Source organism: Dama dama, chromosome 4, assembly GCF_033118175.1.
Source record: "Dama dama isolate Ldn47 chromosome 4, ASM3311817v1, whole genome shotgun sequence".
In the NCBI taxonomy this organism is placed as follows: domain Eukaryota; kingdom Metazoa; phylum Chordata; class Mammalia; order Artiodactyla; family Cervidae; genus Dama; species Dama dama.
Window position 1 is genome coordinate 57257263 of NC_083684.1, and position 13173 is coordinate 57270435.

The following is a 13173-nucleotide window of genomic DNA, read 5'->3' on the forward strand; positions in this document are numbered from 1 at the left end:
CAATGTCATTAGTGTCCTGAGGGGCTGTTGGATGGGTGCCTGGTTCCAGAACAACCTATTATCCAATTAAACTTTATTTAAAATTTGCTTAAGTATTTTATCAGGAATGTTTATCTCTTCCCAGGAAAAAATCATTTTAAAAATAATTTTCCAGAATTCCCTGGCCGTTCAGTGGTTAAGATTTGGCACTTTCACTACTGACAGGTCTAAGATCCCACAAGCCATTGCTGTTGCTAAGTCGCTTCAGTCGTGTCCGACTCTGTGCGACTCCACAGATGGCAGCCCACCAGGCTCCCCCATCCCTGGGATTCTCCAGGAAAGAATATTGGAGTGGGTTGCCCTTTCCTTCTCCAATGCATGAAAGTGAAAAGTGAAAGTGAAGTCGCTCAGTTGTGTCCGACTCTTAACGACCCCATGGACTGCAGCCTACCAGGCTCCTCCGTCCATGGGATTTTCCAGGCAAGAGTACTGGAGTGGGGTGCCATTGCCTTCTCCCACAAGCCATTAGGTGCAGCTAAATAAATAAATAAATGCTTGCTAAGTTTCTTCAGTCATGTCTGACTCTTTGCAACCCTATGGACTGGCTCCTATGTCCATGGGATTCTCCAGGCAAGAATACTGGAGTGGGTTGCCATTTCCTTCTCCAGGGGATCTTCCCTACCCAGGTATCAAATCCTCATCTCTTAGTCTCCTGCATTGGCAGGCAGGTTCTTTACCACTAGTGCCACCTAGAAAGCCCCAAATAAATAAATAATTTTCCATGATGCTTTGCAAAACTGGGTTGGGAATCATTTGGCTTCTTTTGGAATGTGAACCTCTAAAAATGGCTTTTGTTCATTTACACCAAGGACCTAGAGTTGAAACATGTCTAGTCATGGGCAGTCTGAAAGTTTGCTCTTTGGGCAGTCTGAAAGCTTATCATATCAATAGCGAGAATAGGGCACCGCACCCTCACCTAGAGGGTCTAAATCATTTGGTCACAGATTCAGAGGTCAACTGCATCACATCATTTCATATGAAGTACATTAGCATTCCCCATTCTGGTAGCCAAGAGGGGTCCTGGAACTAACCACTCCCATCCCATCCCGTGGATACTGAATTCACGTTCATGCTCAGTTGTTTCAGTCCTGTCCGACTCTTCATGACCCCATGGACTGTAGCCCACCAGGTTCCTCTATCAATGGGATTCTCCAGGCAAGAATACTGGAGTGGTGGCCAAGCCCTCCTCCAGGGGAACTTTCCAACCCAGGGATCGAACCAGCATCTTCTGTGTCTCCAGCATTGCAGGCGGGTTCTTTACTGCTGAGCCACTGGGGAATCCTGTGGATGCTGAGGGATGACTGTAATTCTCCCTGTGTTTGGGGAGACAGCCAGTGCTCCCTTTTTGGTCCTCTCCCCTTAGCCAACTTTGCCAGACTCCTAGTGTGTTTCTGATGGACTTTATGAGGGGAGAGACTCAGAGACAAGGAAGATGCCGAGACTCAGTGATATATATATAGAGAAAGAGAGAGATCTGGAGAGTTTCAGAGATACACGGAGAGGCATAGAGTTGAAATGGGCTGTGGGTCAAAAGGAATATGGTCACAAAGATATACATGGAGGGACTTTACTGGCTGTCCGGGGTTAGGACTCTGTGCTTCTACTGCAGGGGGCACAGGTTTGATCCCTGGTCAGGCTCAGTTGGTAAAGAATCCACCTGCCATGCAGGAGACCTGGGTTTGATTCCTGAGTTGGGAAGATTCCCTGGAGAAGGAAAAGGCAACCCACTCCAGTATTCTGGCCTGGAGAATTCCATGGACTGTATAGTCCCTGAGGTTGCAAAGAGTCAGACACGACTGAGTGACTTTCACTTTCGCTTTCTCTCAGGGAATAAGATCATGCATGGCACAGCCAAAACAAAACAAAAAAAGACATACTTGGAGATTCTAGAAGATTGTGGAGATGGGAAGAGATGTGGGGAGCAGGGAACATTAGAGCAGGGAGAAATGTACAGGAAGGAGAGCCTGTCAGAACAGGGAAACACCCAGAGAAGGGAGAAACAGGCAGAAAGACAGGCTCAGACTCAAAGAGAGAACTTGGTTCAGTTATCCTCACATTGAGGTGTCCTGAAGGTTTGGCTCAAGCTGGGTGAAGTTGGAGATGCAGAGGTGAGTCCTCAGTCTGGTTGGTGGGGAAAGAGGAGCAGACATCAGGCTTAAAACAACAAGAGGTACAGGGATGGCCAGGTGCTCAGGGGAGAGAGAGGTCAGGAAAGCAGGGACCCTCAGGCACTTTACTGTGAGGATCCCCCAAATAAAACCTCCTCAGCCCTGGGGCCCATTCCTAACTGTTCTTGCAGGATCTCTAGACTGTTACTTGTCCCTTGAAGGAATGCACGCTCTCTGGCGGTTTTATAAAGTTAGCTGTGAGGTGTCCTAAGAGTTAGAAACTAGCATCACTCTCCCCAGCTGCTGACCTCAGGCTCAAAACTTAACCTCTTCTGCGCTTCTGTTTTCTCATCTGTAAATTGTGGCTGAAAATAGTTCCTTCCTCACTGTAAAGGTCTAAGAAAAGATAACAAGCATCCCAATGTTCACAGCAGCATTATTTACAATTGCCAGCATGTGGAAGCCGCCTAAGTGTACAGCCACAGAGGCATGGGTAAGGAAGATGTGGTGTATATATACAATGGAATACTACTCAGCCATAAAAAAGAACGAAATTTTGCTGTTTGCAGCAACATGGATGGACTTGAAGGGCATTCTGCTAAGTGAAATAAATCAGACAGAAAAAGGCAAGTACTGCATGATATCACTTATATGTGGAATCTAAAAAATACAAGCTACTGAATGTAACAACAACAAAAAGAAGCAGCAGCAGACTCACAGATAAGTACAAACTAGTGGTTACCAGTGGGGAGCAAGAAGTGGGGAGGGGCATTACATGGGTAGAGGATTAAGAGGTATAAACTATCAGGTGTAAAATAAGCCACAGGGATATATTGTGCAGATGGGGAATATAGCCAATATTTCATAATAACTATCAATGGAATACAACCTTTATATTCAATAAGCTGAATCACCAGACTATACACTTGTAATTTATGTACTGTTGTCAGCAACTATATTTCAATTTAGAAAAAAATCAAATGAGTGCACGCTTGCAAAAAGTTTGGCAGATCACGCAGCATGGAACAATTTCTAGGTGTTGTGCTCCCAGGGAGGTGGCTCTCCTTATTTCATCATCATCCTTGACTCCTTCCTCCTTTTACTACTTCCTCTCCATTCGTTACTAAGCCCTGTTGAATTAATCTCTCCAATCAGATCACTTTTCCATCATCATGCCCTCTGCCCCAGTCACAGAGGCAGCAAAGCAAGAACGTAAATTACATGGATTCCAGGGTTAGGCTGCAAGGGTTCAAATCTTGGCCCTGCTTCTTTCTGCTTGAATAAGTCTTAGTGCCTCTTTTTTTTTGTTTGTTTTTTAGTTGTTCTGGATCTTAGTTGCAGTATACAGGATCTTTAGTTTTGGCATGCAGACTCTTAGTTGCAGCACATGGGATCTAGTTCCCTGACCACGGTTTGAACCTGAGCCTTCTGCATTGGGAGCATGGTGTTGAAGCCACAGGATCACCAGGGAAGTCCCAGTGCCTCGTGTTTTTAAAGGAATTTATTTAGTCTTATTTTTGGCTGTGCTGGATCTTCCTTGGGGCACATGAGGTCCTCGTTCCTATGCATGGGCTTTCTGTAGTTGCAGCCAGTGGAGGCTACTCTCTAGTTGCCAGTGCACAGGCTCTAGAGGACCAGCTCACTAGTTGTGGCACATGGCCTTAGCTGTCTCACAGCAACTATGAAAGATGTGAGCTCTTCTTGGACCAGGGATGGAAACCATGTCCTCTGGATTAGCAGGCAGCTTTTTAACCACTAGATCACTAGACCAGAGAAGTCCCACTGTGCATCATTTTTATAATAGTAGCACCTCCTCTTGAGAAAACTGCTGTCAGGATTAAATGAATGACCATCCATAAAGCACTCAGGACAATTTCTGATATAAAAGATCAGATGCTGTAATGATAATTATTACAAAATTATATTATTTTTAACAGTTAATAATATAATTAATATATAACAGCCGCCTCACTGACTTGTCTTCCACTCTGCCTCCCGATGATCCATTTCCATGCAGTAACCTTTTAAACCTTTTAAATGAACCTTTTAATGAACCTCAAAATGAACCTCTTCTTTAACCTGTTAAAGAAGAGACTGAAAACTCACAGCAAACAAATCCAACGTGTGGATCTTGTTTAACTACTGATTCAAACAAACCAAGCATAATAAAAAGATTTTTATGGAATAGGAGGCCTGGTATATAGCTTCAAAAATGACCTGGGAGGAGTGGGTGGGGAAATGAGCCCAAATAATCCTTCCTTATAACTCCCATGACTGCCAGGGTTTGCCAGATCTTGTGGATTATCAAACTGAAGACCCACCCATGCGGGCGTAGTTTATGGGCACTTCACGATCATTCTTGTGCGGGGCGGGAAGCTGCACCGTCACGTAATGGTGCCAAGCAAGCCACCCAGGGCCTAGCATCAGGAGCTCCAGACAGGAACGCGGGGGCCCGAGAAACGTGGACACTACCGCCCTCCCTGCCCCAGGGTCTTAGCATTGGGGGGCGAGGGGCTGAGAATCCTTTATCACCCAACGGCGAAAAGTGCCAGGCGCTGTGACTTTCACTGGGCATCAGCTCCTTCTGAGCTCGGAGTATCGCTTCCGTCCTCTCTCGAGGAAATGGCTACCCTTTCCTTGCCAATGCCTTAAAGGAGAGAATAGGAAGCGGGTTCTTGAAACTGATTCGAGAGACGGAACTCAAGCTCCCAGCGGAATTCTCGAAAAGAAGGGGAACGTAAAAAGAGGACGCTGTCTCAGTGATCTCCGAGTTAGGTTTCCCCGCGTTAACTCCTGCATGTGCTTGACTCCAGTCAGCCACCGTAGGCCCCGCAAGCCGCAGGACACTCTGCTCCGGTCCTTTGGCCTGTTAGCTCTGCGCCTGCTCGCCAACTCGCGGGCCTGGCGCACCCACCCACTCCAACTCCTCCGCAGCCGCCCCCGCGGGCCGCGACTGCGCATGCGAACTGACGCCCCCACCGGCCCGGCGTGGGAGGAGGGGATGGAAATGAGGCTGGGCCCAGCAGCTCGCGCGCGCTCCCTCCTTTTCCCTCCCGTCGCTGGGCGCGCGCCGGGTGGTGCAGCTCCCCAGCATCCGAAGGCAGGGCTGCAGTGGCCACGGCCGCCAAGGGAGGGGCCCGGAGCCCCGCCCCCAGGGAGGGGCCGTCCGCAGGTGAGGGGGCAGGGGTTCGGACCCAGACACCTGGGTCTTTGGGAAGTGGAGTGGGGCCTGAACGCCACAGTTCCCGGAGAAGGACCCATTGGGGTCCTGATGCATAGGTTCCGGAGGGGGCTGCACTGGCGCCTGAGCCTTGGGAGGGTGCATTGATGCCCGAATGCCATGATCCCAAGGGGTGCGTGAAGGCTCGGACACTTGCGACCTGGAGGGAGAAGTCCATTATGAGTCTCTGGATCGCAACACACGATTCACGCCCTTTCTGTGTCTTCCTCCAGGTCTCCCCTCTCCTCTCCACGTCTCCAGCTCCGGGGTTGAAAAGGCAGTGCACGCGGCGTCAATGAACTGAGACTGAGCCAAGAGCCGGGTAAAGCTACCTATTGGGTGTGAATTCCCGCACACTGAGCGCGTAGGCCCCTCCCCTGGGACAGAGTTGCTGAGCAACCGACTTCGAGTCTTAATTGTATAGCTCCACCCATCCGTGGCCGGTCCCGCCCACCCTGGGCTTAGACCCCGCCTGCTCCGCGCCCGGGGCGGCTGGGAGTTAAAATTGTGGAGGCCCCGCCCACTCCGCTGGAAGGCTCAGTCGCAGGGACTAGGTTCCAAACAAGACTGCTTCTGGGTCGGGTTTGCGTAACCCCGCCCACTGTGCCTTTAGGCTCCACCCACCCTCGCCTTCTAGGACCCGACGTGATAGCCCCTGCTCCTGAACAAACTAACCCCTGAAAGTGGGCTCTCAGTCCTATCCCCAACAGCCTGATAACCCCCGGCGTCGCCCCCTCTCCCGCCCTAGGCCCTCCCTCTAGGTTTCTGGGCCAGCAGGATGCTGGAGCGAGAGGAGGAGTCTGCGGCCGGGGGCGCCGAGCCTAGTCCCGCTGACAAGGAGCCTGTGACCAAAGGAGAAGGTGAGGGCGTCTCCACCTGGGGTGGGGGTCGTTCTCCAGGAATTGGAGCCAAGAGAGTCACATATTGTGGGAACCTTAGGGTGACAGTTTGAGGGCCCAGGGTGATAGCCATTTCGGATCCCCAAAACTCAACGTTCTGGGGGAATCATCCAGGTTGTCTTTGGGGGACCTCAGTGATCCTCTGTAAGGATTTCAGGGTTATCACTTGGGAGGATACTGGAAACGGACACTTTACTGGCTTTGGGAAAGCTTAGGTCTGAGGTTCCAGCGACGTAACTTTTTGGAGCCTGCCTTAGGAGGATGCATGGCAGTGGGTGAGGAGCAGGATCAAGCCATTTGGGGAACCTCAATATGACCCTGGAGTTGTCCAGATACACTAGAATGTCAAGGTCGAGGGGGAGTCTGGTCTAGATTCAGGGTGTTGGCTGCTTTCTGGAGCCCACCAATCCTCCTGTCCCCTAGCTCCCGACCAGGGCCCGCCGCAGAAGCCCAGCCAGTCTGTTCCAGGGCCCGCTGCCTCCACGGGGGCGCCTTCCCGACCCCGCCGGAGACCCCCGCCCCAGCGCCCGCACCGCTGCCCCGACTGTGACAAGGCCTTCTCGTACCCGTCCAAGCTGGCCACGCACCGGTTGGCACACGGCGGCGCCCGCCCCCACCCGTGCCCCGACTGCCCCAAAGCTTTCTCCTACCCCTCCAAGCTGGCCGCCCACCGCCTCACGCACAGTGGCGCCCGCCCGCACCCGTGCCCGCACTGCCCAAAGGCCTTTGGCCACCGCTCCAAGCTGGCAGCCCACCTCTGGACCCACGCTCCCGCCCGCCCCTACCCGTGCCCCGACTGCCCCAAGTCCTTCTGCTACCCCTCCAAGCTGGCGGCCCACCGCCACACGCACCATGCTACCGACGCCCGCCCCTATCCTTGCCCTCACTGCCCCAAGGCTTTTTCATTCCCCTCCAAACTGGCGGCCCATCGCCTGTGCCATGACCCCCCGACTGCGCCGGGCAGCCAGGCCACCGCGCGGCACCGCTGCTCCAGCTGCGGCCAGGCTTTTGGCCAGAGACGCCTCCTACTCGTTCACCAGCGCAGCCACCACCAGGCTGAGAGCCCCGGGGAGCGGGAGTGAGCGCTCCTCTTGGCTCACTGGCTCCCTCTGCTGCCAGCCCCAGTCAATAAAGAGGTGGCATCTCTAAGCCAGGCTGTATGGACTTGCCTCTTCCAGGTAGAAGGGAAGTTGCCCCCGCATTGGACTCGAACTTAGAGGCAGAGGAATCCCCTGTTTGGGGGAAAGGAAAGTGTCATCCATAAGAGTTTGCAGAGTCCCCAACCATGGACCTGGAGGTGTGGTTAGAAAGCTCTTGGCTCTGGTTTCCCCCCCACCGATTCATATGGCAAAGGTTAAAGTTCTGCTAGCATTGTGTGCCGCTGAGGAGTGTGTGGAGACAAGCTCTCCTTATTGTTGTGAGTTTAAATTAGTGCCTCCACTTTGGCCATTGACTGTGTGTGTGTGTGTTAGTCGCTCAGTCGTGTCGACTCTTTTCGACCCCATGGATCCCTGTAGCCCACCAAGCTCCTCTGTCTATGTAATTCTCCAGGCAATACTGGAGTGGGTAACCATTCCTTTCTCTAGGGGATCTTCCTGACTCACAGATTGAACCCGGATCTCCTGCACTGTGGGCAGATTCTTTACCATCTGAGCCACCAGGGAACCCCCAAATATAGGTGTAAAAAACTTTGAATGCGTCTATGTTCATGTCAGCTAGTGCACTTCTAAGAATTTATCCTAGCACTTGGGGGGGGGGGGGTGGGGGAGGATAAGATTAAGGCTGTTCACTGCAGTACAATGGCAGCGCCAAAGATGAGAAATAACCTGAGTGCCCATTGATAGGGGACCAGCTAAGGAATTATAGTACAGCCACAGAATGGAAGAGGTAGCTGCAGGGGGGAAAGTCAGCTCTACATGTACTGACATGGAAGAATTCCCAAGATATACTAAATCATAAAAGCAAGCACAAAGGGTGTACTACCAGTAGTATAAACATTTTTAAAAAGCCCAAGCTTTGGAGCCATCTTTGACCCACTGCTTAAGAGCCTCGGGGCCTCAGACAAGTTTTGTGATTTCTCTGGACTCAGATGCCTTATCTATAAAATGGGAAGTTTTTTTTTTTTTAATTTTGGCCACACTGCACAACTTTCACAATCTTAGTTACCCAACCAGGGACTGAACCCTGGCTGCTGGAGTAAAAGTGCTGAGTCCTCACCACTGGGCTGCCAGGGGATTCCCAAATGGGAGTATTATAAGGCCTTTACAAGCACCTTTTGGGGCAAAGATGGTTCCCCGTTTGGAACCTGTTTCTCCTGCTGTAAAACAAGGATGACTGGGCTAACAGTGGGCTGCTCTTCATTCTGCAGACATGCGTTAGGCAGGTACTGTGAGCTGAGCCCTGCACAGGGTGTTACGAACGGGGCAGTGAACGAGACAGACCTGGTCTAGTGAGGGGGGTGGACACCAGCCAAAGAGTTGCAAAAACAAGAGAAAGAAGCCAAGGAACTTCTCTGGTGGTCCAGTGGCTGAGAACTCCATGTGTCCAATGCAGAGTGCCCAGGTTCGATCCCTGGTCAGAGAACTAGATCCCACAAGCTGCAATGAAGATCAAAGATCCCATGTGCTAAGACCTGGTTGTCATTCAGTCGCTAAGTCGTATCCTACTCTTTGTGACCCCAAGGACTGCAGCACACTAGGCTTCCCTGTCCTTCACTATCTCCTTGTGTAGCCAAATAAATATTGTCTAGAAATAGTACTGTACAACATATAGGTTAAAAAAAAAAAAAAAGGTAAAGAAGCCAAGTCCACATTGGAAGAATGATTACACAGCCGTCATAACGAGGCTGGTGACGGCTTGGGAACAGGCTGGACGGAGGGCACTGAGCGCTCGGAAACACACCTGTGCTTACAAGGCCCCGTCAGATGCTCCCCACCTGTATACTCAGAGGTTGGGAAATTTCCTCTGTAAAGGGCCGGGCAGTATATCTTATTAGGTTTTGCAGGCCATACAGGGTCTGCCACCACTACCCAGCTCTACTGCTGTGCTGCCAAGGCGGACAAACACATTAGGATATAAGGATGAGCGTACCCGTGTTCCGACCAAACTTTATTTACAAAGAGCCGGTGGGCGGGATTCTGCCCGTGGACTGTAGTTTGCCAGTCCCTACCACAGACGAGCCGGGGAAGGATAGCTAATGGGCAAATAAGCTGAGAGATAAGAGAAGAAAATTAAATGAGACCCTGTGGTCAGCAGAATAATAGTCCCCCAAAGATGTCCATGTCCTAATCCCCGGAACCCGAGTTTGTGTTGGCTTCCACACAGCAAAGGGGACTTTGCATACATGACGAAGGAGCTCATCTTGAGATGGGAGATTATCCTGATTATTCCAGTGGGCCCAATGTAATCACAAGGGTCCTTACATGGGAAAGAGGGAGGCAGAGGAGCCAGAGATGTGACAATGGAAGCAAACACTGGAGTGATGGGGGGCCACGAGTCAAGGAATGCAGGCAGCTTCTCGAGGCTAGAAAAGGTGAGGAAATGGGTTCTCCCCTAGAACTTCCAGAAGAAACACAGCAAAATAAAATTTTAAATACATAAATAAAATTAAAAATAAAATTTAAAAGACAGGAGGAATACAGCCCAGACATCACCATGTTTTTACCCCAACTCAGACTGATTTTGGTTTACTGACCTCCAGAACTGTAAGAAAATAAAGTTGTATTGTTTAAATCCTGTGATCTTGGTAATTTGTTACAGCAGTGTAGAAATGAATACAGCTCTCTACCTTACAGCATACACAAAAATTAAGTTGCTAGTGATTTAAGATCTAAGTTTGAGACACAAGACTCTGGAGCATTTAGATGGGAATAAAAAAGAATATCTTAGCAACCTCAGAGACAGAGAAACTTTAAGACACAAAAAGTATAAATTGTAGAGGAAAAGACTGGTGAATCTGATCATGAGCAAACCAAGTTACAACTATGATAGAGATACATAACGGTTGGGTTTGTTTTTTTTTCTTTTTGGCCCCACCACACGGCATGTGGGATTTTAGTTCCCCGTCCAGGGATCAAACCCGTGCGCCCTGCTTTGGGAGTGCAGTCATAACCACTGGACCAAGAGGGAAGTCCAAAGATACAGTATTATGAGTATGCATGCCAAGTCGCTTCAGTCGTGTCTGACTCTTTGCAGCCCTGTGGACTGCTGCCTGCCTGGCTCCACTGTCCGTAGGATTCTCCAGGCAAGAATACTGGAGTGGGTTGCCATGTCCTCCTCCAGGGGATCTTCGCAACCCAGGGATCCAACCGGTGTCTCATGTCTCCTGCATTGCAGGCTGGTTCTTTACCACTAGCGCCACCTGGGAAGCCCTATTGAGTGTACGAAAGTGAAGTGAAAGTCGCTTAGTCGTGTCTCACTCTTTGCAACCCATGGACTATACAGTCCATGGAATTCTCTGACAGAATACTGGAGCAGGTAGCCTTTCCCTTCTCCAGGGATCTTCCCAACCCAGGGATCAAACCCAGGTTTCCCACATTGCATGTGGATTCCTTACCAGCTGAGCTACCAGGGAAGCCCATTATGAGTGTATACCTGGCATATACTGTTAAATACAGAGAGTTAGGAAAGGTCTTCTTGAGGAGCTATTGTTTGAGCTTGGATCTGAAAGGTGGGGAGGATGGAATGCAAGGTGGTTTGTGGAATCTCCAGCATCAGGCTCCAGACAAATGAAAACCAGGGGCGGCAGGATGGCAGGCTGCTCAGCAAGGCCCTGGGGCGGGACAGCTGAGGGGCAGGGTCTCTCCTCTGAAGCCGGCAGCACGGCCTGTGTCCGTGTTCACCACGGAGCTTGTCCTGGCAGATCTTCTAAGAAGCAACCATACTGCCATCCAAGTCTCAAGGACACAAACTCATTTGGAAGGTGTTCATCTGGTCCAACCTTAGCTTGTCTAGACCAGAAAGCTGACTCCTAGAGATGGGATTTGGCCATACCCAAACAAGGGGACAGGGCTTCCCAGGTGGCACTATTGGTGAAGAACCCAGCCTGCCAATTCAGGAGACGCACAATAAGCGGGTGTGATCCCTGGGTCGGGAAGATCCCCTGGAGAAGGAAATGGCAACCCACTCCAGTATTCTTGCCTGTGAAATCCTATAGACAGAGGAGCCTGGCGGGCTATAGTCCATGGGATCGCAGAGTCGGACAGGATTCAGCATGCACACGCATCATGCACCTGATGCTGGAGATTCCACAGACCACCTCGCATTCCATCCTCCCCACCTTTCAGATCTGAGCTCAAACAATAGCTCCTCAAGGCCTCTCCTAACTCTCAGTCAGACAGGACTGAGCACGCATACAAACAAGGGGACAGTGTTGAGTCTGGGTGGGTCCCGTTTTCCTGACATCCCGATGCCCTGCTGCTCCTTGCATGTGTCCTGCCTTGCTTTTCCTCTGCCTGGAATGGTTCCCCCAGACCCTCCCTTACTTCTCCTGAGTCCCTGCCAATGGGTGAGTGCTCTGAGATGCCTTCCCCGTGACTCTTGTCACTCTCATCGCTGGATAACACCACCCAGCCTTTTCTGCTCACACAAGGTTTATCGCCACGCTGCAAGACACTCGCCGTCTCTGACCCCCAGCAGAATGTCAGCCCCATGAGAGCAGGGATTCATGTCTCGTTTGGCACACCAGAGCCCCAGTGTCTTACACATGGTGGGTGTGGTTGGCAGAGTAATGACCCCCCCAAAGACGCCCACAGCCTGATCCCTGGAACCTATGGATAGGTGGAGGTGAATTAAGAGAGCAGAAGGGGGCTTCCCTGGTGGTTCAGTGGTAAAGAATCCACCTGCCAACGCAGGAGACACAGGTTTGACCCCTAACCTGGGAAGACCCCACAGGCCTCAGAGCAACTAAGCCTGGGCACCACAACTATTGAGGCCATGTGCCCCAACTATTGAAGCCCGCCCACTCTAGAGCCTGTGCTCAGCAATGAGAGAAGCCACCGCAATGAGAAGCCCGGGCAACTCAACCAGAGTAGTCCCCGCTTGGTGCAACGAGAAAAGCCCACACAGCAACGAAGACCTAGCACAGTCAGAAATAAATAAATAAATAATTTTAAAGACAACATAAGGAATGAAGGTTGCTAACGGGCCGACTTTAAAACCAGTAGATTATCCCAGGTTATCCAGGTGGGCTCAGCGTAATCCCAAGAAGTCAGCGTCAGAGTGATGCAGCGTGAGAAAGACTCCACCGGCCGTTGCTGGCTTTGGAGATGGAAGGGGCATGGGTTGTGGGATGAAAGTTGGGAAAGATAAGGACACAGATTCTCTCCCAGAGCCCCAGGAGCCCTGCCTGCACCTTGATGGTTAGCCCGGTGAGACCCATTTCAGACCCCAAATCTAGGAGGTTATAACGTTTCCTTTAAGATATGAAGTTTGTGGTCATTTGCTCCCCAGCCCTGATCCTGCCCTTTGCCCTTCGACCCTTTCCCAACCTCCCCAGGATGAAGTCCAAGCTTCTGGGCTCGCGTCCACTGCACTGCAGGGCTGCCCTGTCCTGCCTTTTACAGTGAGGGAAGGCTCTCCGTCAGCACTGTCCAGACCAGCAGCCAGTGGGCACTGGAACTGTGGCCAGTGTGACTGAGGAAGAGAATTGTTCCTTCCACTTCACTATTGCGAAGTTTTTGTTTTTTGCCACACCAAATGGCAGAATGGCACGCAGGACCTCAGTTCCCTGACCAGAGATCGAACCCATCTTCCCTGCAGTGGAACTGCATAGTCCTAACCACTGGAAGCTGAAACTCCAATACTTTGGCCACCTCATGCGAAGAGTTGATTTACTGGAAAAGACCCTGATGCTGGGAGGGATTGGGGGCAGGAGAAGGGGATGACAGAGGATGAGATGGCTGGATGG

The 13173-nt window shown here is 51.0% G+C and overlaps 1 protein-coding gene across 2 annotated transcripts; it reads left to right on the forward strand.

Moving 5' to 3' along the window:
* The first annotated feature begins 4375 nt into the window (after window positions 1-4375).
* ZNF575 (zinc finger protein 575) lies at window positions 4376-7415 on the forward strand. 2 transcript variants are annotated; one of them, XM_061139475.1, is made up of 4 exons: window positions 4376-5319; window positions 5601-5689; window positions 6116-6227; window positions 6690-7415. In XM_061139475.1, the coding sequence occupies exons 3-4, from the start codon at window positions 6146-6148 to the stop codon at window positions 7346-7348; spliced, it is 741 nt and encodes a 246-aa protein (XP_060995458.1). In that variant the 5' UTR covers window positions 4376-5319; window positions 5601-5689; window positions 6116-6145; the 3' UTR covers window positions 7349-7415. The 2 variants fall into 2 exon arrangements, with proteins under 2 accessions (XP_060995458.1, XP_060995459.1); XM_061139476.1 differs by lacking the exon at window positions 4376-5319 and adding an exon at window positions 5345-5500.
* The last annotated feature ends 5758 nt before the right edge of the window (window positions 7416-13173 follow it).